The 26,672-nt window shown below is 40.3% G+C and overlaps 1 protein-coding gene across 10 annotated transcripts in view; it reads right to left on the minus strand.

Annotated features, from left to right (window-relative positions):
- tenm4 (teneurin transmembrane protein 4) overlaps positions 1 to 26,672 on the minus strand; it is a 293,878-nt gene that overhangs the window by 61,425 nt on the left and 205,781 nt on the right. For 6 of the 10 annotated variants that reach the window (XM_086079950.1, XM_086079959.1, XM_086079958.1 and 3 more), the window contains 5 exons: positions 23,364 to 23,549; positions 19,082 to 19,108; positions 12,952 to 13,098; positions 11,272 to 11,491; positions 2,581 to 2,700 (listed from right to left, as the gene is read on the minus strand). In XM_086079950.1, the coding sequence (XP_085936076.1) occupies positions 2,581 to 2,700; positions 11,272 to 11,491; positions 12,952 to 13,098; positions 19,082 to 19,108; positions 23,364 to 23,549 (700 nt within the window). The remainder of the gene's footprint in view (positions 1 to 2,580; positions 2,701 to 11,271; positions 11,492 to 12,951; positions 13,099 to 19,081; positions 19,109 to 23,363; positions 23,550 to 26,672) is intronic. The other 4 variants (XM_086079960.1, XM_086079957.1, XM_086079953.1 and 1 more) reach the window with 1 other exon arrangement.

Here is a 26,672-nt window from a genome sequence, read left to right on the forward strand (position 1 = left end):
AATAATAAGTATTTGTCTTATCTACATAAGTACCATACAAACCAAGCTATACTGCTCTGTAGAATGGAAGTTTATGTCAAGCCACCGTCAGCAAGCAGCGAACTATGGAGGACCTTTTTTTTTATGGCTAGAATAAATAAATACATGAATAAAAGTGAAAATAAAAACGCATATACAAATTTTATTCAAAAATTAAATACAAAAAATAAATATAAATGGAAATAAAAACAAATATATGTCCCAAAATAAATAAACAAAAGTACAAAAACAAAACAAAAAAATGAGATTCCAAAAATAAAAACAAATATCAAAATAAATACTAAAATAAATATATATAGATATTTTTTGAATCTCGTTTTCTAATTTTTTATTTATTTGTACTTTTATTTATTTCTTTAGCAATATATATATATTTTTTTAAATTTCCATTTATATGTATTTTTTGTATTACATTTTTGAATTATATTTTCATATCCGTTTTTATTTTCACTTTTATAGTCATATATTTATTCATTCAGGCATTTTTATTTCTTTAATTTTGGCAGTTTTGGTCCTCCACAGCGAACAACACCCTCCCTCAAAACCCCTTTTTTGTTTTACGACAGAAAACTTTTTTTTAGGGCAGCATACTTTGAAAGAAGCAGGCCTTGGACAATAAAGAACACGTCATAGAAATGAGTCTAGACAGCCTCCCCATTTCTAAGTGGCTGAACAGGTGCATTTCTGATTTCACGCTGCACTGAGCCTGTTTACAGTGATTGCAGCAGGGAATGCTTGCGGTGGCGGCTTGCACGGGGAGCTGCAGGGGCATGTTTACAGGAGGGAAAAGCAGCGAGATTGAGGAGCGTTTACACATAAGCTGCCTCCCAGAGAAGCGTATAGAATTTAGGGGAAAAGGACAAACGGAGCCATGCGTGAGGAAAAAAAGCACACAAGGGGAAACGAGATGGAGGAAGGCGGCGTCGCAGAAAACAGCGAAGGAGTCGGAGAGGAAAAGACTTCAAGGCCAAAGAAGATTAGTTGAGAGTTGATGATGAGGGATGTCGATGAAAGGCCGGGGAGAAGGATCAAGAGTGTGTGTGTTTTCCAGACACCAGAAAGTGATAAAAATGTCAGCAGGAAGTGGAGCATGTATCGGGACACAATTTTGCACTCTTCCACGAAACACACAAAATTGGTGAGTGTCTCTTTCTGGACCTTGTTTGTGACTTGGGAACGTCCCCAAAACGAATAAGTCCCAAAATTCCTGAGTCAGACAGTGGGGGAATCCGATTTGAATATTTAACAGAATAACATTCTGATGATTAATTAATCTGCCAATTAAATAATTCAAACCCAAAAACGTATAAACAAGTTTTTAATACTTTTTCCTGCACTCCCAAAAACGTATTTATATACGTTTTTTTGTTTATGCTAGAGCATACAGAAGGCTTTGATACAGCCTTGGTATGAAGATGTTGCTTAAAGCAATGGTAGTTATTACAATAAACGGCCAGCAGGTGGCAGCAGAGTATAAGAGATCAGCTAGGGCCATGTTGCAAAAAGCTCCTTTTCCCAGTGTTTTCAACAGGTTTGTGAATAATGATGAAACTATATTCTAATGCTAATTGCTGCAAAATAGAAACAGATACAAATATACTTTTTTTCTGATGAAAGAGGAGACTTTCTTTCTTTTGGTAGGTTCCATGTTTTTATAGCAATAAAACAGAATATTCTGTGGACCTTGCAAAATCAGTCAGAATCCAGTTAAACAGCCGGGAGCGAAGTTGGTTCGCGAAAATGAGTGAGTATGAGTTAATAAAAAATAAAAAATAAAAACAACTTTTTTTTGGTCCTTAATACTTTTAACAAAAAGGTAGAACATTTTACTCTTGAAATATTTGTCATTTCTTTGTTTGTTTGTATAACTAAAGAAAATTGGCAAAAATCGGCTTTTTGGGGTGTTTTGTGTGTGTATGAATAATTGAATGTCATTATATTTTGTCCTAAGATGTCATATGCTAATGTGTAAAAAAAAAGAAAAAAAGAAACGCAAAACACAATCAAGTGATTTGTTTCTTCTTTTGCCGATTTATTTAAAAGAGCTAATATCGGCTGATTAAATCGACAAGCCGATTAATCGGTCAGGCCTTACGACTGTCAATGTCAGCCTGGTCGTTTCCATGCAATCCTGTTGCCTGTTGAACAAACCACCTGCCGACAGACTGCGCTGTAATCTTACCAGTCCTTTAAGAGACGAGCTAATGTGCAGAACCAAAGTGATCAAAAGCACGTAAAGAGCATATCAAATGCGTGTGCGCCGCCTCAAATGAAACTCCTCCCTTAATTCCTCTGAAAACCACCCTTGTCGAATAAACAATGTCCATCTGCGCCGTGCAGTCCAAACTTGCTCGCTTTGAATTGGCATATTTGATTCCTTTTCCTCGCCTGCTGCAAGTGAAGCGTAACTTACGAGCGTGCGCCAGAAGGGCTTTGTTTGATGTCTCCGGGAATTGCGCCCGGCGCTCCCAAATTGGAAAGCGGCAGGCAGATCAATGGCGGCGGTCGAGCATCTCTCCAACACAGGCGTGTTTGACTTACCTTCCATCCTGTCTGGTGACGGTGTATCCGAACGACGGCTTGTTGATGAAACTGATGTTGACGCCCACCAGCGGCGTGCCGTCCGAGGTCACCACTTGTCCCCGGATGACGCATGCGTGCCTGCACGGGAGCGGGAAAAGAGCGGCGAGGTCACCACGTGGACGACAGATTGCACCTTGTGCTTAATGATGCCAAAGAATAATCGTCCCTCCGTAAATGAGGACAAGTGTCTTGAATTAAACTGGGACGCGGCAAACATGAGTTTATTGTTGGATAATGCATCAGTCGCGAGCCAAAAGACGACCACAGGGATGAATCAACGTCTTTTCAGCTCAAGCAAACAATTAAACCACATTTTTCTTCCTTCAAGTACCCCCACCCCCCCACCCCCCCTGCAATACAAAAACAATGGCTGCAAAAGAAAACAATTACTTTTTGTCCCAACCAGGAACTCAACATGTGAAAGAATCTAGACAAAGTGGAATATCTGCAGAAATTGTGTGGGAATGCTGAAAAGCTGAATGTGAAAAAAGTGAAACCTAACTCCTATCACTTTTGCATACCTATACTTCCTTGACACCAATTACCGTATTTTTCGGACCAAAGTTATACCAGTCAAAAATACACCAAGAAAATGAAAAAAAAAAAACATTTAAGTTGTGGGGTATAAGTCACATTATTTGGGAAATGTATTTTACAAAAAAATAAAAAATAAAAAAACAAGACCAAGAGCTCGAACCGGCGCCCAAAATCTCCGTTCCCTATTTGTGTTGTTGGCAGCTAACGAGTTCCGGTTGGATTCAAAACTTCCGCTTCTAGTTCTTCTTTTTAGTTCAAAATGGCTTGACTAAAACCGGCATTGCTTTGTACCCAAAAGTAAGAATCCTTGTTAGCTATTGCCACTTTTGGTGCTGTTAATAGTAGATTACTGTTATGGCGGATACCACATGCTAAAGAAGTACTGATCTCAGTTTTGTCTGACTTGTCTTTTTGGCAACAAAACATACCCCCGCCCCCGCCCACTTTGCGCTGTTCTGTGTAAATGACAGAGAAACAATTTTGTTGAAAGCAATTGTCAGTGTACAACAAATACTTGATGCACCAGAAGCTTTACTGATCTGATTGCGGGCCCGCACTGCAGTACGGAACAATATCTGGCTTTTGTGCAGAAGACAAAAAAAATGATAAATGTTTTCCGTTCCAGCTTTTGATGCTGGATATTTGTGTGAAGGGAGCAAATCGTTCTTTGCAGCAAGAAACAAGTAGAAAGATTCATGGTGGCTTATGAAAAGAAAACTGTACCAAATAAAAGCAATCAAGCACAACAACAAAAAAACACCTCCCTTGCATGTCTCTGAGGGTTTTTTTTCTTACCCGAGCTGGAGCGATAATGAGATAAGAAAGCTTTACTTTGCTTTTTGTGCTAATTAAAAAAAAGGCACAACTTATCTTTCTCATTGCAACAGAAACAATGAAAGAGTGCAGATTGCCAGACTTGCTTGGCTGCTTATCGAGACCCCGGGGCCTCCACCCTCCACCTGGACATTGACGTCGCCAAATGAGATACAATCAGCAGCCCCCCCCCCACCTCAATGATCGATTAGCAGCCAGAAGTGGTGGCAAATAAAATACAAAAATCCACTGTAGATTTTTCATTTAACAATTATTATTATTATTATTATTTTTACTTCTGTGCCTGACGTTTGAAAATTGTACCATCTACTCCATCGTAAACAAAGACCGGTAGAGTCAACTGCACTTGAGATCTAGTTTGGGTTCCAGATGCTTTGTTTATACACTCTAAAAGCAGTTGGGTCAAAGATAACCCAAACTGGGTCCAAAAGGGACTGACCAAAAAAAATAAATCAAAATAAATTCATGAATTAGCAACCCAATTTGTGGGTCATTTTGTGGGTTATACATTTGACCCAACTCAATGGGTTAATTTAATAATCCAATTGAATTGGGTTAAAAATTAACTGACTTTTGGCATTATTTATCCAAAAACGGTTCAATTTAAATTAAAACCCACAAAACAACCCAATTTATGGTCGTGTTTTGTGGGTTATTCATTTGACCCAACTTTTTGGATTCATTTAATAACACAGTTGTATTGGGTCTGAAATGAACCAACCCAACCTGTTGAGCTAAAATGTTGGGTCAAAGTAAATTAGTAACCAAGCTTGGGTTGGTTTGTGGGTTACTCATTTGACCCAACTTTTTGGGTTAATTTAATAATCCAATTGAATTGGGTCTAAAATGAACCAACCCAACCTGTTGAGCTAAAATGTTGGGTCAAAGTAAATTAGTAACCAAGCTTGGGTTGGTTTGTGGGTTACTCATTTGACCCAACTTTTTGGGTTAATTTAATAATCCAATTGAATTGGGTCTAAAATGAACCAACCCAACCTGTTGAGCTAAAATGTTGGGTCAAAGTAAATTAGTAATCAAGCTTGGGTTGGTTTGTGGGTTACTCATTTGACCCAACTTTTTGGGTTAATTTAATAATCCAATTGAATTGGGTCTAAAATGAACCAACCCAACCTGTTGAGCTAAAATGATGGGTCAAAGTAAATTAGTAACCAAGCTTGGGTTGGTTTGTGGGTTACTCATTTGACCCAACTTTTTAGGTTAGTTGAATAACCCAAAAAGTTGGACCTGTCCCTTTTTGACCCATTTCAGGTAAAGTTTGACCCAACTGTTTTTAGAGTGTACGTTTTTGAAATATTCACCTCTGGGAAAAAAAGTATATTCTAATTTTGCTAGCAGCTTAAAAACTGCACGCCCCCAGTCAATTTCCACACAAATATCTATACTTCTCCCGAGTAGTAGAGCGTGTGCAGGCAGTCATCCAAATGGGCTATCACGTCTCCCTTGATGAATTGTGACCTGGCACCGCCCAGTAGCGCCACCTCCTTGGTCAGCCATTGTTTTTGCCCAAAACACAACACTCCCTGGACAAAAGGCTATTTTTAATAGGCTTGGGTCTTAAATATTGCCACATAGCGGAAACAATTAACACCGGCGTGTTAGCGGCCGCCCTCAACATGTCCTTACCAGAGGCAAGATCATCCACCTCCCTACTATGTCATTCCCCAGGAACCTGCCTCTATGTTAATTAGGCCGGCTCTCCTTCAGCAGACCTTGGCTGTCCAACCGCTGCACGGTAAACAAGCGAGCGGACAGCACGGCAAATACGTCCAAAAGCGGCTGCGTTTGCACAGAATCACCGGCAGAGTTAACCCGGCGCTGTCGCGCGATCATTATTCACGCCGGCAGTTTGATTTGCTTTGAAAGAGCGCGCTTTCAGGGTGCGTGACAGTGGAACTATCTCCTTCCTTCCCGCCGCTTGCACCAGCCCCCACCGAGAGACCATTCCTCTTCCTCCTCCTTCTTGTCAAGACAAATGATTTAAATATTGACATCAAACAGAGCCCAGAGAAGGAGACGCTGAGGGAGCGTGAAAGATCGGGCTGAAGGCACAGAGGGCCTTTTTGCACATTATCTCCAGTGAGAGAGAGGGCGCATTAATGTATGTAAACATGAGAGGCCGCAAATTTGAATTGCCTGATCCAAGAGTTGGATCGGAACAACGGAATGGAATGACTTGGTCTTTGAAGTGCTAGAAATACTACTAATGTGGCGACTTCCAACCAAACGGCAGACTTTCTGCGTTTTTGGTCAGGCTTGGGTTCTTGAGAATATTTCTTTGGTCTACTCATGATAGACAAGTCTACCAAATATAATGTTGTTGATTTGCTCAAGATCGGATCTTGTGGAGTTGAGTTAAAAAAAAAGACTCATTGAAGAACCTTAGAAAATGTCTGCTTCAAATTAATATAACTGACTTTCGTTGTATGTTAGTCAAGGGTTCTTAGGACTTTTTGGTGGGTCTATTCATGATAGACATGCATACCAAAATTTATTTTGCTCAGTAAAATGTTTGCTCAGGGTCTGACCTTTTGGAGCGGAGTTATTAAGAGTCATTGAAGGGCCCCTGAAAAGAGCCAAAAATGTCAACTTTAAACCAAATGGGTTGCCTTTCCTGTGTAATTTCAGATGTGGGTTCTTGACATTATATCTTGGGTCTACTCATGATAGACGAGTCTACCAAACACTAGGTTGCTAGGTTAAACACTTGGTCAAGATCAGATCTTTGTTTTTTTCTCGACACTTTTTAAAGGATTGACTAAGGTCAGAAATCAACCAAATTTTATGTTACTAAAGTGTTGGTTAAGATCTGACCCTGTGGAGTTAAGTTATTAAGAGTCTTGAAAGACTGATACAAGGCTGAAATTACAGTACCGCGCATCTACTTTACAACAAATGATTTCTGAACTGTCTCTTTTGGGGCATGGGTTCATGACACCTTTTTCGTGGGTCTTCTTCTCATGAGAGACCTGCCTACCAAATTGCATGTGGTTAGAATGGCTTCAGGGGCGCATTTTTCCTTTTTTTATTATAAATTGAGTATGGGAAAATCCGCAAATTGGCAATTTATTTGGCCTGACAATAATAACACTGAAGAAATGAAGCAATTTGAAGAGGGCCTTCACGGCGTATAATACACACTGACGCCGGCTTATTACATTGGTGAAAAAAGGCGTTTACTAGAGCCCGCGGAGAAGAAACCAAACAAGAGGCGGTAATGGCCTGATGCTAATAACGGCTCTGCTGGGTATCAATCTCTCCCAATGGCTGTCCCTGTTTACTATTCAATCTAGTATCCGCCATTGTGGATGCTGCCCACCGAGAACATTAAAATTAACTGAAATATACGACGGCGTACTAGGGCTACGTACAAATATATATTTTTTAGAGGGTGGGGGCAATATTCGGAGAAAAAATTTGCCACTCTATAAAGTGGCCAATTTGCAAGAATTTTTTTTTTTTAATTTTGCTACTTGCGACCGAAAAGTATTGGCACAAACATCCGAGTAATACGCAACTTGTACGTTTCTGAGTTTTTTTCTCGGAATATTGCCCCACAATCTACAACAATATTGCCTTAATATGGCGTTGCAGAAATGCCATTAATCCGTTCGAGACCCCGCAAAAAAACAACAATTTTCTGTTGTGTTTTTAATTGGAGAAAAATGGTATAATATAAAAAAACAATACAAGATAATGTAAAGAAAAACAGTCATTACTGAACACACTGTAGTATGTGTATGGATATGTCCCTTTAATGGGGTAAATTAAGTGTATCCATCCTCTGCTAGTTATCCGAGGTCAGGTAATTTTGTTTTTTTGAGGGTGCTGGAACGGATTAATGGCATTTCAACTCACTTCAATAGTGAAAACTGATTTGATAAATAGTATATTGAATGAGAGGATCAGGGTCGCGTAACATTAAACTCTTAAATCAAGGTACTACTGTACAGAATATTCACGACTTCATTAACTTATCTACTTTTTTTTTTAATCTCCGTTTTTGTAGCGCCTCCCAAGTGCGGCCCCTGTTTACTATTCCGTCGGGCGTCCGTCGTCGCCGGGGGCCTCTCCGCTGTCTTGCATCGCGTGTTACACTTGGAGAGAGTGAGAAGCTTTTATGCAGTGGCAGCCGCTTTATTGGGTGACACCTCTGCAGCTTCTTGCGGTGGCAAACATCAGAGGGCGGCGAGCTCCGACATGTCTACGAGGAAGCGGTTAAGTGGGATCAATGGAAAGATGATCGGCTGACCGGCCGTATCAGGAAAGGTGCCGGGAGCTCATCTGAAGCCCCCGAACACCCTGTCATAACCGCTTCACTTCTGTCAGCGGGGGGTGCAGGGGAAAACGAACACCGGGCATGAATAATAGATTGTCACTGATATTTTTAGGTGAGCCGCCATTCTCGCAGCTCATCTCTGGATTCTCCACTTTTTACTTATTTATGGCCACTGCTTCTGCTACTTCTGCTGTTTCTTCTTTTTCTTTCTCGCTGGTCCGGTGGAGAGCAAACGCTGAGTGCTTGTTGACAGCCGGAGAGAATGTCAACGGGGGTAGGGAGGGTAGAGGGGGGGGGGGGGTGTAGGGGGGGGTCTCACTGTGTTTCATCGTACACACGGCGCTACACAAAAAACCTTCGGGGTGTCTGATGGAAGCATGAATGTGTGCTTTTTAACCGCTGGGTACTGGAAACTGCTGGATAGTCACAGAAATTCTGGCCCAGTGCTAAAAGACGTTGCCTCAGGGACGCAAACATTGAACACAAATCTCCCCCCCCTGCAATGTTAGAAAAAATTTGACCCCCAGTATGGAAATGAGTGAACATAACAAGACGTGAAAAAATCTCAAGGACCTGTACCTGAAATTGAACAGGAAGTCGGCCATTTTGGGCAGATTTCCAGGGCTCGTACTTTGACATTTTGGTTTGCGGCAGCCATTTTGGATTTGGGAAGTCATCTAGTCAGAAGCAGCAATCCTAGCCAGATAGGTAAGACTAAATGGCAAATGTTTTTGGCTGTACCGCTTAATATGGGCGGAGCATAGCTTGAAAATGTAACAATCATCGCAAGGAAAAAATTAAAATAGGGCCCCAACACTAGTTTCACCGATCACCGTGGAATTTGTTGGGCATGTCTCTCACAACAAGTTTGGTATGAAGCGGCCATTTTAGCGAGTTGAACTATTACAAAGGAAATCCCCAAAATGAGCCCCCATATTATAATTAGGCATTACATTGATCACAGATTAAGTTTCGAATAATATTTTTTAGGCAATTAATTTTCCCAAAATGATCTTGCTTGAACTGAGACACTTTCGAAAAACACGTATGTGTTGTCTTCCGGAACAAAGTTTAGCTAAAAATAGTGACGTCTGAAGCCATAACCTTCACCATCAAAAAATAACAACACACCGCAGAGTTTGTTTTCTTGACACGATAAAAAAAAAAAATGCTAATAGCAAAGTCAAAAAATGTGATATTGTTGACTTATTTTCCAGGTTTGATGCTAATTTGTCACAAGTGAAAAAAGACGAGCGACTTCCAAAGCGGGATGCAAATAAGGTGACGAGAGTCGCGCGAGCGATTAAAGATGAAGCAGGAAGGAAACAAAAGGCGCAGCGAGGCGGATGGGAGCTTGGGTGGTGGGGGGGGTGCGAGTCTCTGACAGCCTTCCTGTGGAATATGAAAGCGGCGAAGTGGTGCGCCCCGCCTCTGGGAGCGAGCCTCAGATGGATTACAGTAAAAGTAATCACAATACATGAATACCAGATGCCGCTCACGTCGCTTCGAGGTTGTTTTTTTTTTTTTGGTGCCTCGTTTCGTGTTTGTCCATCATCATCCGTCCGTCATCCGTCAAGCGGCGCGCAACCACCGCCGGCTGCCCATTTCACCCTCCATTACTCCATCCAGCTGCCTTCCTCCTCCCCAAAAAAACACCCCCTGTGACACTTGCTTTTGCTGGAGTTATTTATAGTGCAGTTGTCTTCAGCAATAAAGTGCTAAATAACTCAGAGAACGCAATAACGAGCAACAAGCGGCTTCCTTGCTAATGTTATTTCGCAGCATTTAGTCATTTGCAGGCCCACACTTCTGAACTTAAAACAATTCATTATCCGCCGATTGGAACATATCGGATGGCTTGCTTATTGTATGTAATTGCTTTTAGATGAATACGAGTAGTGTGTTTGGTCTCGTGTCTTAAAGCACAAACGCCTGGAAAACACTTGGCTTTAAGGTTACATGATTTTACACATGCAACGTCTCATGAGTTCCAAAATACGTAAGAGCTGCATCAAAGAAAACAAGTGAATTCTCGGATTTGATTGATAAATGTTTGAATACAAACCCCAAAAATAATTGAAATAAATTACAAAATAAAAATATAACTTAATTAAGATACATTTAAACATATAAAATGGCCCTAAATTAGAATCATAAATAATAATAATAAAAATAATAATAATAATAAAGGTTGAAAATAGGGTTAGCATTAGTTAGCCTAATTTTCAGCTTTTTTGTGGTCATCTAAAATTTATTATGATACACAATAAACATTACACTCAATAGATTCAATAAAAAAATATTAGTGAAATAAAAATATTTATATTATTCACAAAAATATATTCAAAAACACATTCAAAATAATAATTACAAGTAGATAAATTTTTTATAAGTCAGCTGTTGCAGAAGTAATCATGCTCAACAAATTTAATACCTGGAAAAAAATCATTTACTCCAAATTAAAAAAGAAAGAAAAATAATTCTATTAATACAAAAAATATACCGCTCACATTGGACCAAAACTTGCTGTCAAAATTTGGTATAATCTTTCTTTTTTTCCCCTCACAATCTACTACTAGTCATTCAAAATGTTTTTTATTTTTTAATTGATCAATCAAAAGTGTTGAAAATGGTTTGCTCTTTTAGATGATGCAATAGTAAACAAACATGTTTTTTTTTGTCCCCACAAAATTGATGATTGTGGAGCACCGTCACTGATATTTAATATATTAAACCGCACAATAATAATGCTCAAGCGTCACAGACAAAATACATGTAAGTAAATGGACAGTTATTCATTTTCATAATTGGATGAACGTATTACTGTCCGAAATTACATTTTTGTCACAGTGTCACCGTCACTACTTTGTAATCGCAGTAGTATTTTTCAATGGCATTTTCAACCATTTTGATGCGACACTCGTTTCTAAGCGGACAAAATGTCAGAGTCTTAAATGAATTTGGCAAAGGTTACTACTCACTTGGCGTCAAAGGGGCTGGCGCCTCGCACCACGTGGGTGCTCTCCCGGCCCACCAGGAAGCGCACGCGCTCGTAGAAGCTCCGCGGCTTGCCCTGGTTGACCGACGACAGCTGCGTCTCCTGGATGATGTCCAGGGGGTCCGGCGAGCCCACGCACAGCGCCGTGCTGTGACAAATGGCCTGGAGACAGCAGTCCGGATCCATGCAGTCCACCAGGCCGTCTGACAAGGTCAAACAATGTCAAGGTCACAACCCCGTTGAATAAATAATATCCATCCATTGTCTGAACCGCTTATTCTCGCCACTTAAATCATTAGGGACAGGTGACACCGGCCTTATTTGAAGTTATTGGGGAATTGTGGAAGAAGTTAATTTTTTAAGTCTTCAGAGCAATTCATCGTGCTCTCAATTGACATCTGTGACAATGGAGAGATAAAAATAATAAACAGGCTGCTGTCAGTCCGTCAGTCTTAAATAAAAGGATGCTTGCGGAAAGCCGCAGCCCGCAATGAGGTGTGCAGCGCAGGAAGTCACGTGCGTGCTGAGGGGTGCCGACTGAGTGCCTTCCAGCGTTTGCGGCTGCTTAGAGCTCTGGTTCTCAAACCGGGGGTCCCCGAGTCGTGACTTTTGGGTGCGCAAAATAATTTGCAATGAGTTATTATCATTTACAATAAAGTGCATATCTATTAGTGATGGACCGATATGTTTTTTTCAAGGCCGATACGATTATTAGTAGTCAAGGAGGCCGATAACGGATATTTCAAGCCGATATATTTATTTGCAGTAAAAGAAAATATTAGTGTAAAAAAAACAACAAAAACACATAAAAAAAAAACTTTTTCTTTTAATTTCAAACATAAAGAATTGACAGTTTGTTAAAAAAATGTTTTTTTTTTTTTTTATAAAGTAAGTAATAACTAAGTTAAAAACTAAGCAAGTAAATATTTCCCTAGTTTTCTACTGTAAATAAAGTTTTCCAAAATGTCAACATAATTTATAAACATTTATTTTTTTAGTTTTTAAAAATAAAAAAATGTAGGGAGTTCCCAGTGTCAGCATCACTTTTATAGAGTGAAAATTTAAATAGATCCATAAATTCCCCGTGAAAAATTCCTTGTATCTCATTGAGCGACAAATGCATGCAAATGTTTGTAGCTAATTTTGGGTTTTCGTCAGGGTTCGTAAAAGGTCAAAGTGAAAAATGGAATATGTTCAAAAACGTCTTTGTGACAAGTAAAAACATCATACAAATACTGATGAAACTCCTCAATTTGCTATGTTCGCAAGCATTCACAGCTTTGTGAGATAACAATTTTATCGGACTTCAGATTCGTAAAAAAGGCAAATGCCGATATTTGTAAAAAATGCCAAATATCAGAACCGATATTCGGCCCGGCTGATAATCAGTCCATATATGGAGACTGGCCTCCTGCTTAACTCAACCGGCAGTTTTTTTTTTTTTTTTTTTTTTTAAATAGTCTTAAAAATATTTACAATATTTGACGTTAAGGTAATAAAGGGATTCTAGGACAGATTTCTCCCTTGTAAAGAATCCCTGGGTCCAAAAAGTTTGAGAATCCCGAAAGGCCAGGATCCGGTTGGGGGTTTAGTTCCCCCTGGGCCCAAGACCTTGGCGTGCACGTGGCACCACCTTAATAGCGAGGGCCTGTCCACGTCTTACCTCCGTCGTTGTCCTTGACGTCGCCGCAGGCCGTCTCCATGGAGGTGTCGCAGCCGCTGCCCCTCCAGCCCAGCTGGCAGACGCAGTACCAGCCACCGTTACCCAGGGTGCACCTGCCGTTGCCATTGCACAGACCGGGACAGCCCTCTGTTTGGGGGGAACACACGAGGAGGATGTGAAATACAGAAAAAAAAGTAGCATTTGCAGTTTATTATTCACAAATTCAGCTATTTGTGTTTTGTCTAGTGATAGACCGATATGGTTTTTTTCAAGGCCGATAGCGATGATTAGTAGTTAAGGAGACCGATAACCGGTATTTCAACCCGATATTCATTTGCAGTAAAAGAGAAAATATTTGCGGGAAAAAAAAAACTTTTTCTTTTCATTTTAAAAATATAAATAATTAACAGCTTTGTTTAAGCAAGTAAATAGTAAAAAATAAATAAATAAATTAAGTGTAGGGAGTTCCTAGTGTTGGCATCATTTTTCATAAAGTGGAAATTTAAATGAATCCATAAACAGAAAGTATCTCACTGAGCGACAATGCGAATGTAGCTAATTTGGGGTTTTTGTCAGGGTTTGTAAAAGATTTGCAGACAGTGAAAATTTGTCTGAAGATGTTCGAAATGTCTTTGCAACAAGTAAAAACTCTGTGAACAAATCCTGATGAAAACCCCTAAATTCGCAACGTTAGCAAGCATCGGCCGTCAGATTTGTAAAAAGGCCGATGCCGATATTTGGCATTTTGACAAATATCGGCACCGATAATCGGCCCGACCGATAATCGGTCTATCCCAAGTTTCCCCACTGAAAAACGGACTAAATTTCTGAGCCATTATTTTTCTACCATAAACAAACAAACAACGGCCATGATAAAAGGAAAGTAGTAATTGCTGTCAAGGACAGATGTTGAAAAATCTTTGCATGTTGGCGTGGAGGTTTGTTCCAGAGTCTCCAGCATGTTTATGTTTTGCTGGTGCTTTTTTATTTAAATAAATAATCTGTAAGCTATTTTCTAAGGCTAATTTGGTAAGATGACTTTTCCCACCAGTCCTCATATTTAGAGAGTTGTCACTTTTCTAAATCATAATAATTTCATGCAAATCATTTTGCAGACCCCCAAACTTCTGCGTGCGGACCCGAGGATGACACCCGCCACCCCAGTTTGACAACCACGGTGTTTGTTTATGTACCGCCGTTTCCCGGCGAACACACAAAAACACACACTGCGGTTTGCGATTGTTTCACGGTGAGTGCCTGGGGGGCAAATGTAATGACCCTCCGCTTCAAGTTGATCAATGCGATACACCTTCAGCCAAGCCGCTAATATCCTTCAGATGCGCCCGATCCTCACAGTCGATACTTGAGTCATTAGCTGCCTTCATGCTGCATAATGACACAGGTTGCTCCTCGCACACTCTGCTTACCACCATTTGCACACACGCACACACAAAATGGGCTGTAGCCATGATGGCGATTGAGCAAAAAGGTCCGCCGTATGTGATTATTCACTCATGTCGTTGATGAGGGCTGTAAATAAAAAGATTTAAATAAAATTCATTCAAAATTTAAATTAACATTAATGAATTTAGAGTATATTATAATAATAAAAATAAAGAAATGATAAAATTGAAATTTATCTGATTCAAATATGAAACTATATTACATTACATAATATTACAAATATATTAAAAGAATCTCTAATTTTGTTTAAAAAAAAAAAAGAGCTAAAATTGCATTCTACTTTTTTAATTCACAAATCAGAACAGCGTTTTTTTCTGTCTTATTATTTATTAATTATTACATTTTTGCATAGGTACACAGAGGAAACCCATTTTTTACTATCACCTAAATCCCATTTTGTATAAATTTGCCGCTAATATTATTGTCTTGACTTGAAATTACTTCTGGCTTCTGATTGGCTAAAAAATAGTTGTAGCATTAAAACACGACAGCGCCACCTGCTGCTTTGGCATGCAATCTTTGTTGTTGTTGTTTTTATTATTATTTCTGTCAATTTTTCCCCCCAAACTATTTGGATGTTTAAAGTCTAGACAGATTATTATTGAAAAGAAAATATTTATCCTCATATCATTCAAATTTGTTTACTGGAGAATATTTCAATTGTTGAATTATTTATTAGTATCAGTTTCCATTTAAAAAGAAAAATGTCACTCGCTATCAATAATCAATAATTTTCTGTAAATATTAAATATTTTCTGCATGTACCAAACCCTGATTTTTTTTTTTGACACCACTACACAATGAATTCATTTTCTGCATCAAAATCATTTTCAGTTTTTTCGTTTAGACTTTACAACTTTTCATATATTGACAACAGGCTTGTGTTTACTTACAAGCTAAATAGGATCAGATGGCGCACGCTTGTGATTTAATAGCAGGGAATGGATTGTGGAACACAGGTGTGTGCAATTGTGAAGATGTAAAAAAATAAATAAACCAATGACAAGATCGTCCCCGAGTGTGTGATGTCCTTGCAGCAGATGGGCAACGGGAGGGACTTAATGTTGCACTTGTCGTTAGCGTTCATTTCCTAAAAAGAAGACATACTATCAATAGTTGGGTTTCCATCAACCCATTTCTATCCACATTTTCAAGAAATGCGAAAATGAAACGCTAGAAATTTGAAAAAGGGTCCAAAATTCACTTGCACGGGATGGATTTTGAAGCGCATCGAAAAAAGGAAAATGCGCACTTGTAAATAACCGCTGACAAGACCGGATACACGTCGCACGTACGTTTGTCGTCCCAAAGCAATGTTGGATGATAAAGTAAGGTATGTTTAGGGGGAAGACGAAACACAAATCTTTTGGGAATTAATTAAAGAAGCGAATATTAATGCTATTTTAGATGTAAAATCAGCAAACAAACGCTACGGTTTATCGAGAATTACAAAAGCAAATTCCTATGACGTCATCTCACAGACGCAGTTGCTTCCTCGTCTTCATCTTCTTCTTTTAAATGACTGGTGGATCACATCTCTTAATGGTGTATAGCGCCACCTACAGCGGCGGAGTCCCCTCTCAATATTCGCAAAAGAAAAACAGATGGAAAAGGGCACAAGTCGCATGTCCATTTTGCGCATTTTCAGTAAATTTGCTTAAAAATTTCAAAACAATTGGATGGAAATCTGAAACCTTTGCTAAAAAAAGAAGACAATCGATGATGTAGTTTCCTAAAAAGAAAGTACACCCTCATTTTCCGCTGGGATTAGGTTAAAAAAAATACCCACAATAAATGAAATCTGTGTTTTAAGGCTCTAAAAACCCTCACCACACTGTTTATACACTTTTCTCATCGAGGCATTTACATTTTCTCACATTTCTCACTTGTTTAAATATTCTCAATGTTCAAACCTTTATAAATTTGATAAAATAGGTACATTACTGTAAAAAAAAAAAAAAGCATGCAAAATTGCATTAAAAAAAAATCCGCGAAACAGCGAGCCCACAAAAAGTGAACCGCATCATAGAGAGGGAACACATGTATTTATTTTTTGTAGTTTAATTTTATATAGGCAACAAAACCGATATGCTAAAGATCAGGTGGCACATGCTAACAATTCTGAATGTACAGTATTTATGTATGTAAAATAAATAATTGCACAAGGCCCGATGAGATTCTCCCCGTGTGTGTGTTCCACCATTGAGATGAGCCAAACGCAACAGAAACACCATTAGGGAGAACAAGCCAGCATTTGAAAGTGTGGGGTTTGATTTTGTTGAGCTGGAAAGCGGGGGCCGCTAACCACAACGGTGTTTATTCAGGAGCATCTCCCCCACACAGGCTCCGAGCTGCGTCTTGTTTGCCGATTATCTGGTCACGTGCGATCGCAATCGCGCCGCACGCGGGATACGTCTCGCGGATATCAAACGTCTCTCACGGTCGGCGTTGTTAGCGAGGTGCCTTGATAACCGCCTTGCTGAGCGGGACCCATTTTGCCCAGGAGCCAGGTTGACGCTCCCTCTCTGAGCTTACATCAAATGGGGGGGGGGGGGGGGGGGGAATGAGAGTCGGAGAAAAGAAGCGACAGGTGGAGGGATGAATGGAAAGGAGGAATGTGAAAGGAAGTATTTATGAAAATAATGGCAGACAGGATACAACACAACTGAGGATGACAGTTTCAGATCTTCTGGTTAGTGCATGTATTCAGGCTTTTCTTTAAAGATTAGCTAAGGGACAGACAGGAAGTGTAACTGCCTCAATTCTTCTGCTTCAATTATGCTAATGGCCTAACCAAATGAAGAAACATTAATGAACAAATAAAATCATCTTAAAAAGTAACTTATTTCTTCCCCCATATCCTTTCATACAAGTTTTGTATTTTAATTCATTGATTGGACAGTGCGCTACCTAAGTGAGCGTATATGTGCCATTGTTCAGCATGTTTGACAATCAAACACAGCCAAGCTTTTAACCACGTCGTCCGTCCTGCCAAGAAAATCAATTCAGCTTTGGCTTTCGCTGATTTAAAAAGTCCTCTGCTAAACGATGAAGGCCTCCTTAAAAATCAATTTCAATAAAAGGCAGAATAGATAATGTGCCGTGGTCAGAACAAAACAAAACAGTACAATTTTCCCTTAATTTCCCTGAAAAAAAGTGGCAGCTGCTCGAGGCTGCTTGCGTTACGAAAGCTTTAATCTGTACATTTTACACCAGCAGCACGTGCGTAGCTTTGATAGCTTACCTGGCTAACAGATTTAGCAAGGCCTCATCTCATGGAAGTAGCGCAACGTTAACATTTTGGTAAACAAATGGACAATTTTTTTTAAGCCTATAGAAAGTGTTGGAACAATGAACATGTAGGTAAACTCTTTAGTTTAGCTGACAATGTTCGCTCGCATCACAGATGGCTCGGCCTCTCGCATTTCGGTTACCGAGTTAACAATAGCATATAAATAGCAACGAGGGATGTAGCGATAGCCAAACATCACAATACGATAATTACCACGATATCGTGGGGAGGTTGGCGATCTAAAAAAAAAAAAGGTCACAATATTGTACAAAAATGAGATCATACTAAATACCTACAATCTATAATAACACTTAATATTATTAATATTACGCACACATTGAGTTCTTCCACATATTTACTCAGTTCACGAGCATATTACGTTCCCCTTCATCTGACAATTAGCGTGGATTTTAAACATAGAAGGGCCAAAACATGCCTTGTGAAAATTTAACTGCACAAAAAAACTAGCCACCAGAGGGTGCTAGATCTGCACAAATGGAAATCAACCTGACTTATTTAACGGATGGTGTGCTTTTAACATCGTGACATGACAACGACGATATTGTGGCTGTTTTAATATCGCGATATCTCAATATTGCCGTTGTCGTTACAGCCCTAATTACTACATTATTTTAGTTTTAATGTTCATGGTAGTATTAATTAGTAACATTTAATTCACATTTGGTACGCCTCACCTCCCTATTATAAAGATATGTAGCATTTAGGTTGCCAATGTGTCAAATACATTCGGCCACAAAAATAAAAGAAAAACATTTTAATGATTGCACACTGTATCCGCAAAGTTGTGACAGCCCTGATTATATTTACTTATATTTTACTCCCACATAGAACAACATAAACCATAAAGTGATATATGTTGTGATCGTAATAATTGAGCCCTGGAAGACAGTTGGCGCGATGTCATCTTTAGTTGCCATCCCGATGCAACCACATCATTGAGGAACAACCGTGCCACGTGTGAAAACATTCCTCCCTCTACCTTTACTCCTCGATGAGATTTCTGGTGGGAGGAGCTAACATGTAAACAGTGGCGCGAGGACCTAAAAGTAGCAAATAGAGAAATGAAATGAGCCCATGGTATCCGGGTGTTAGCTTGTCAGCTAAAATGCTAAAGTAAACAAACATAGCCATTTAAGCTAACGAAACGTAGAGGCGGATCCCAATGGACCTTCCAACTCATGCACAATTCGACTCAGTGGGTGTGAAGGTGCTAAGTGGAGATGATGGCGTGAAAATGGTGCAGAAAGGTGGTTAAAGGCGTTGGTGGTTGGTACAGTGTTTTTGTCGGCGCGTACGCGACAAAGTTGATGGACGAAGGGTGACGTGGAAAAGAAAAAAGGAGGAATGCCGTACCTTTCACTACCCTATCCAGATAGTGAGCTTGGGAGATAAAAGACAAGGACAATATAGTAAGGGAAGGTAAAGACAGCAAGGCAGAGTGTTAGTGCACCACGAAAACAAAATAAAAGCATGCATCACAAGCAAAGACGACAAAACACCAGCCAACACAAGGATGAGAAGGAGCCATGCAGAAAATCCCGTAGGAGCGAGCGTCTCTCGCGGGAACGCTTTCAAAGACCGACTGAGTTCGGCGCTCTTTCGACAGGGGCACGTCTTCGTCTTCAAACGCAGCTCGGCGGACGGAGAGGTTGAATGGAGCCGCCTTGATTGTGACAAGTGATTTTAAATGGTGATCTTTGGCTTCTTAATGGACGCCGCGGAGGGGCAATTCTACTACGGATTCCAAAACGGTCCATCAATAATTCAAATTTCACAGACCGAGTCCTGCTCAAGAACGACCATAACAGAGGAAAAGCTTTCAGCTGGAAGGCTGAACTAAGTGTCTGCATTGATGTGACTGACTGCATCTTTAACCATTCAAATGTTCTCGGGTCAATGTGACCCGTTAGATATTTGACTATCATTTTCAGGGGCCAACGTGACCATCTGAATTTTTAAACCCCCCAACATTTCAGCACACTTAACCAGGTCAATGTAACCCATTAGAGATTTGACCACAAACATTTTCATCGGTCAGTATGGCCGGCTGGATGTTTGACCCCCAAAAATTATAGATGGGTCAATATGACCCGCTGCATGATTCACCGTAAATATGTCCACGGATCAATGAAAGGTGCTGCATGTTTAATTGTAAAGATTTTCATGGGTCACTGTGACCCGCTGCATGTCTAACTAACTATGTATAAAAATATCCATGGGTCAATGTGACCCGCTACATCTTTAACCATAAAAATGTCTCTGGGTCAATGTGACCCCCTGCATGTCTCATCTTATATTTGCTGGTGAACAGAGATGGAAAATCCAGGTCCAGAAAGTAAAAACCCTGCCACAGTTTAGCTCTAGCCCCTCGTGCTAGCTAGCTAGCTAGCTCCCTAGCAGGTAAACAAACACCCGCGAAGCGAGCTAGGAAGCTAAAGCCAAACTGTGGCAGGGTTTTTACTTTCTGGACCTGGATTTGCCACCTCTGCTGGTGAAGCCAACCCATGTTTTACTGCTGATTAATTTAAATAAAATGTAAAAAGATAGAAGAGAACACAATATTCTGTGGGTCTTGAAAATTCAATCTAGCAATGAGTTGAGTTAATAGTAGCTAGAGGTGACGGAAAAGTCACGGAAAAGTCGGTAACATGAAGTATCCGCTTGCTTCGTCACAACTCCCTAGCCCTACCCACAGCAGTTATGGTCAAGAAAGCCGTATTTAGCAATTGCAAGCGACATAAGCCCCCCCCCCCCAAAACAGAGCGATTGGATGCCAATTGTGCTGTTATCCCTTGAGTATGATGACCCTTTAATATTTTTTTAGTAATTATTGATCGAGTGAATTTCCTTGCTTTCCCCCTTTTAGCCGTTTGTGTCACCGTACTATAAAGTGTATATTTTCCCTTGGGCGAAACATTCAAATGGGTTCAATTGATCAATAAGATAACAGGAGGGTTCAAAAGTGAAGGCAGTGACGAGCGAGTATCTTTCATCAGACCTCAGTTTCAGGTCGCCTACACTCAAGTGCACTCAAGTGTTGTTGTTGTTGGAGAGCGAACGAGGAAATTAGAAAAACGGCGACAAGTCTCTGGGATCGAGTCTTGCAATCGAAAGGTTACCGGTTCCGCCTCGGCGGGAGCTGCTTCAGGGGGGACGCGGGACGCGCTCAAGTTTTCTTTAAGACAGGAAACTTTGCATGGCTCCTGGTAAGTTAGCACACACGCCAACATATATCTTCAACATCAGTTAAGAATGTATTCGATACACGATAAACTTAAATAATCACACAAATCAAAATTTCAACTTGCTTCAAAAATTCACGCCTTCCGGGGTATTTATCGTCTGATTCCACGTTACTTACAGTACTCGCACAATTTAACGTTAAATATAATTAATTTTCTTCATTCATTTTCGATGGGACTGACATTGAACTTTTTCTGAATTCCACTAAGTTAAGGGGTTTACATTTATACAATTACCAACTAACTATCCTAGTTCCACTTTACCATCTAAATGAATGGAGGGTACGAGCATGCCTAGGTGGCGCTAATGAGTGATTAAAAAAAAAATTTTTGGTGCATTTTTCCATTGGATATCATTAGTTCCACTTATCCATCTAAATGACTGTAGGGTACTTTCAGATAACACTTTTCCATATAAATTTCAATATTCTTCAGAGATTCACACCTCCCGGCTTCAAGTGTTCTTTTTATCAATTTATCTTTCAACTACAATTAATACTTTGTAATTTTCACATCATTTCTTTCAATTGACTTCATAAGCATTCCCACGCAATTTCTGCAGGAATTGCACTTAGTCTAGTGATTAGTGCACTGCTCCCTACATGGAGTTATTTACTTTTTAAAAAGATGGCACTCAAAATAAGCTACGACCCCAATCGGACAACCGCAGATTTAGACGGCACGACCTCCGGATGGCCCGGCGCACTTGACGTTGAGCGGCTCTGACAGGCCTGACATTAAATAGCGGGGCGCTAACTAAATAAAAAAGCACCTGTCCTGCTGAGCTCCAGTCACACTTCAAAACCTGCCAATCCTCACAACATCCATCATCATCATCACCACCATCATCATATCGCAAATACATGAAATAAATTGGGGGAAAAAAAGGTCCTTTGCTGTCAGGAGCAACTGACAAAAAAAAAAAGTCAACAGGAGTGAAATTTTGACGTTGAGATATAATTGGCTAAAATAATTGGCCCCCCAAAAAAATCGCTCAGTGTGACACGGAGGGAAGGCGACGTTTGCCAGCATACCCATATTTGGAAATGCTGGCGTAGCAGCCAACCAGGAAGTAAGCAGAGACTTTGGCTGCTGCTTTGACAAGAAGTTACAGCACCTCAACAAGATGTATCGTTCAGTGCTGAAAAAAAAAAAAAGAAAAAAAAAAACTGGCTTCCTGTATGATCATTTTAGGAGGAGGAGATGATGATGCAGCCTTAGTAATGGTTTGGCGGGAACTTGGCGAGTTTAATCTTGTTCGTGAGCTGCAGTTCAACAGGGAACAGTGTCTTTTTAACTCATTCACTCGCAGCCATTTTCCCTGAAGCAACCCCCTTCGCTCCCGGCTGTTTTACTGGATTTTGACAGATTTTGCAAGGCCCACAGAATATTGTGTTCTATTGCTATGAAAACATGGAACCTACCAAAATAAAGATTCGCGTCTCTTCTTTCATCAGGAAAAAGTACATTTGTATCTGTTTCTGTTTTGCAGCAATTAGCATTAGAATATAGCTGAGTTTCATCAATCTTCACATTCCTGGTGAAAAAATTGACAAAAAGAGCTTGTTGCAACATGGCCCTGTTGTCGTGCCATTACTTAAAAAAAATCCAAAAAGTCAGACACAATAGCATCAAATCACTCCGCCAGCCTCTCTCCTATTGGAGCGGCTTCTCTGACATCACATAGTGCCTGCACTTGAATAAAGCATGATGAAAAAAAAATGTTTTTTTATTCAAAGCACCTTGCAGTCACTCTATTCCGTGGTCCCTCACCACATACACGATAAACACGTTTGACAACAGCCTCACTGGGCTTTGCTAAGTGCAGTGTGAAAAGGGCTCAAGGACACCCATTTTATTCGAGAAGAGACCAAAAAGCAAAAAAATAAAAAATATTAAGACTACAATGTATATTTTGTGTATTTTTGCCTCACGAGTCAACGAGGTAACTTGCAGTCAAAAAGGGGCAACAAATTGTAATCTCGTTCCAGGGCGAAACATAAAAAAAAAAAAAAAAGTGGCGGGTTTTCAGGGAAGCTGTTGCTTTTCAGACAAAACCTTCACCAAGCAGTGCAAAGGAGAGCAAACACACAGAGCAGGGCGGTACGGAAATGAGGAGCAAAGAGAAAGAGGATGAGTCAACTCAAAGGACACCTTAGCACATTCCCACATTAAAATGCATGAAGGCAAGCCTCGGATCCTTGAGTAAACCTGTTCATGCTTTACTGAGTTGCACAAATTCAATTAAGCATGCTTCCGTCCCAGCCACCCACCCGCCCGCCCGGACCCCCTCCCCGTCTCATCTGCCAGCGGCCCCCCCCCCCCCCCCCCATCAGGCCCGTCGCTTCGCAGGCAAAAACCTCTTTGAGGACAAAAGCGTCGCCCCGTCCTACCGATTGTGCAGTGTTCTCCGTTCCAGCCGGGGCTGCACTCGCACTTGCCGTCCTTGCAGGTGCCGTGCTCGTTGCAACGCGGGTGACACGCCCTTTGGTCGCATCCGACGCCCGTCCAGCCGTCGTCGCAGCGACAGGTGCCCGACGCGCACACCCCGTGGCCACCACAGTCGGCTGCACAAATCTCTGTGGGAGACAAAAGATGGACAGAAGGGGTCACGGAGCGAAGGAGGTGGCAGGAGTGAAAGAAAAGACAAATCCAGGAGTTATTGTGCAGGGGAAGGCGGCCACGCTTCACTACCTTGTCTCACGGACGTTGAAAGGAATTCTGCGCCTTTTCACACAATACAAATCTAATAAGAACCTTACAAAAAAAAGCACAGACGCGGACTGTGTCTTCAACGTTGCCTCAATTTTTTTTTTGGCGATAATTCACGTCGACTTCCCAACTGCTTTTGCTTTTGTACGAATCATATTGAACCCATGAGAAAAAAAATGCGATATCTTCATTCAAAGTGAAGACAGAGATCCATTTTTGATACGATTACAAGCAGAAGTGGGCAGAGTGACCAAAAATGTTACACAAGTAAGAGTACTGTTACTTTAGAATAATATGACTCAAACTGCTCGATTATGGCAAAAAAAATATATATCAAGATTTTTGGGGTAATAATTGAAATCACGATTATTTATTTTTTGGTACAAAACAACAAAATGTTTAAGCATTTAAAATGATTAAGACCAAGTAAAACAAATAAAAACACTATAATTATGTAACTTCCTTTTGGAAGAAACATAATTTATAATATATATTTATAATCATATTTATTTATTTATTTATCTATTTCTGTTGGCAAAAACTTGAAGTTGGAGTGCAGCAGGACGATTTTTTTTGGGGTACAAAACAAGAAAATGTTTAAACGTAAAAAACTAATAAAAAATATGAAGACAAATACAATTATTTGAAACACTATGATTATGCAAGTTCCTTTTGGATGAAACAAAATTGATTAAATTAGTTATTTTAAATTTTTAAAAGGTGCAAATGTATACATTTAAAAAACTCAAAAATGTGTATTAATAATATTATTTGTGTAGTGTAGTAATTGAAATTGTAATTGAATATCGATTCATTGCACAGCCCTGCTCATCGAAAAGGCGAATCGTCAAACTGGCGCGTGGTAACGAGATACGGCGCTGGCACCCTCGCAAGACGACATCTACACGTAATGATACGTATTCAACACCCACAAGAAGTGCCAACGGGGAAAGTGAACATCTTGTGCTAGCTCATTAGCACATATGGCGAAACGAGCAGCCGAGAACAACCTCGCCGTCGACTCCGGGGGTGTCGCTCAGTGCACAAATTGAGACGACACTCAGTGGATGTTGAAAAAGGGAGATATTGGGCCCCATTGTGACCAGTGCAGTAGAACTGTGCACATGGGTGGAGTTTTTGTACGTTTGGTATTTTGATAGACGGGCATAACTAAGAAAGGGGCATTTGCAACGTTGTGAAATCTTTATTGATCATGACATTGGGGTACGACATAAGAGTCAATTCCCCGAAATGAAAAGGAAGTCTGACATTTCAAGTTTAGGCGGTCATTATTGGATCATTTTGAACATTTCCTGGGATCCTGCAAAAAATGGTGGAAATGTGCGGATTTTTTTGCTGTTGTTGATCATTTTGCCTCCGAGGCCATCTTATTTATGGAGGACCAAAACTGCCAAAATAAAAAAAATAATAAATTAATGACTAAATAAATGAATAAAAGTGAAAATAAAAACGATTATAAAAATACAAGGCGGCACGGTGGCTGACTGGTTAGCACGTCTGCCTCCCAGTGCAGAGGACGTGAGATCGAGTCCGGGCTTCAGCCTTCCTGGGTGGAGTTTGGTTTGCATGTTCTCCCCGTGCTTGTGTGGGTTTTCTCCGGGTATCCCGTGTTTCCTCTCACATTCCAGTTCAGGGTGTACACCCCGCCTACTGCCCGAAGCCAGCTGGTATAGGCTCTAGCGCCCCCCCCCCCCTCTCCCCCCGCGACCTTTGTGAGGATAAGCGGTTAAAAAAATAGATGGATGGATACAAATACAATTCAAAAATTAAATACAAAAAAAAAAATATATATATATATATATATATATATAAAAACGGCCAAAAATGTGTCATTGCCAGAGCATGGCAACGATGACTTGACACAAAACACCAACGACACTCCACGAGGTCAGCAATTGTTACCATTACGGCCTTATGCACACAAGAGCAGAATACCGAGAGATTGCTTTTCCAATTGGATCACATTATGTCGTGGCCGGCAAATGTAAACAATCGTGCATTCCGCGGCCCGGGTTTAAGACTGCTCCAAAGCCACGCGGCAACATGATCTAATCCTTGCAAGTATTAAGGCAGGGAGTACCAATCGGTCGAATTTTATCGAGAGGCGTCCTCGCAGACCGTTTGCAGCAAGCTTAGTGTTGTATTATAGGAAGCCTTGACAATAAAGAGGACATAGCAGGATAAAGTGCAAAACTCATCATCATTTACAGAGCTCACTACCCATTTTACCCCCCCCCCCCCATGAAAATAACCCCCTCGGATGACCTCTTTAAGGCACTGCTTGGAACATCCAAGGAGTCTTCCATCTGAGGACTGAGATTGTCATCTCAGGGGAAAACAAATTGCTGTCTGAGTGGAAGCAATCGAAGAGTGATGCACTGATTATTGGCACATCAGAATGAGGCTTTAATGCATCAGGGAATCAGCGAAAAAAAAAAAAAAAAAAAAAAAGCGGCTCGTAAGAGTTGATTCGTGACGAATATGACTTTGCAGTAAAATGAAAGGGTTATTTTTTCTGGAACATTTGAAAATGAGACAGCTCCGTCAACCCACCACTGAGGTAAAAACACCGTCTCTGTATTTTTCATCCAACAAGAAGCTTCCAGAAGTATAAAAAAAACAACAAAGCAAAAAAAAAAAAAAAACGAGAAGAGAAATCCTCTGACATCTCACTTCTATGCAAGTTGTTTTCTTTTCAGCAAACTAGCAATTACTCTCAAAATATATCGAATCAAGACATCTTTTGGCAGAACACAAGCGTGTTAATATGAGCTGCCAGAAATGTCGAGGTTGTTGTCGGCCGAGGTATTAAAAAAAAGTCTGTCACAAAAATTCGCTCTGTTATTATTAAATCTTATTCCTTCCCTGCCTGCAGATTTAACGGATGATCGGCGCAAACGCTCGTCGTTTTTTTCAGTGCGGCTACAACCATTCATCAGCGCGTTATTTGGCCGTCAAGGAATTATTTA

The sequence above is a fragment of the Leptonotus elevatus genome, chromosome 7 (assembly GCF_054856555.1).
Source record: "Leptonotus elevatus isolate MCC_2025b chromosome 7, RoL_Lele_1.0, whole genome shotgun sequence".
Taxonomy (NCBI): domain Eukaryota; kingdom Metazoa; phylum Chordata; class Actinopteri; order Syngnathiformes; family Syngnathidae; genus Leptonotus; species Leptonotus elevatus.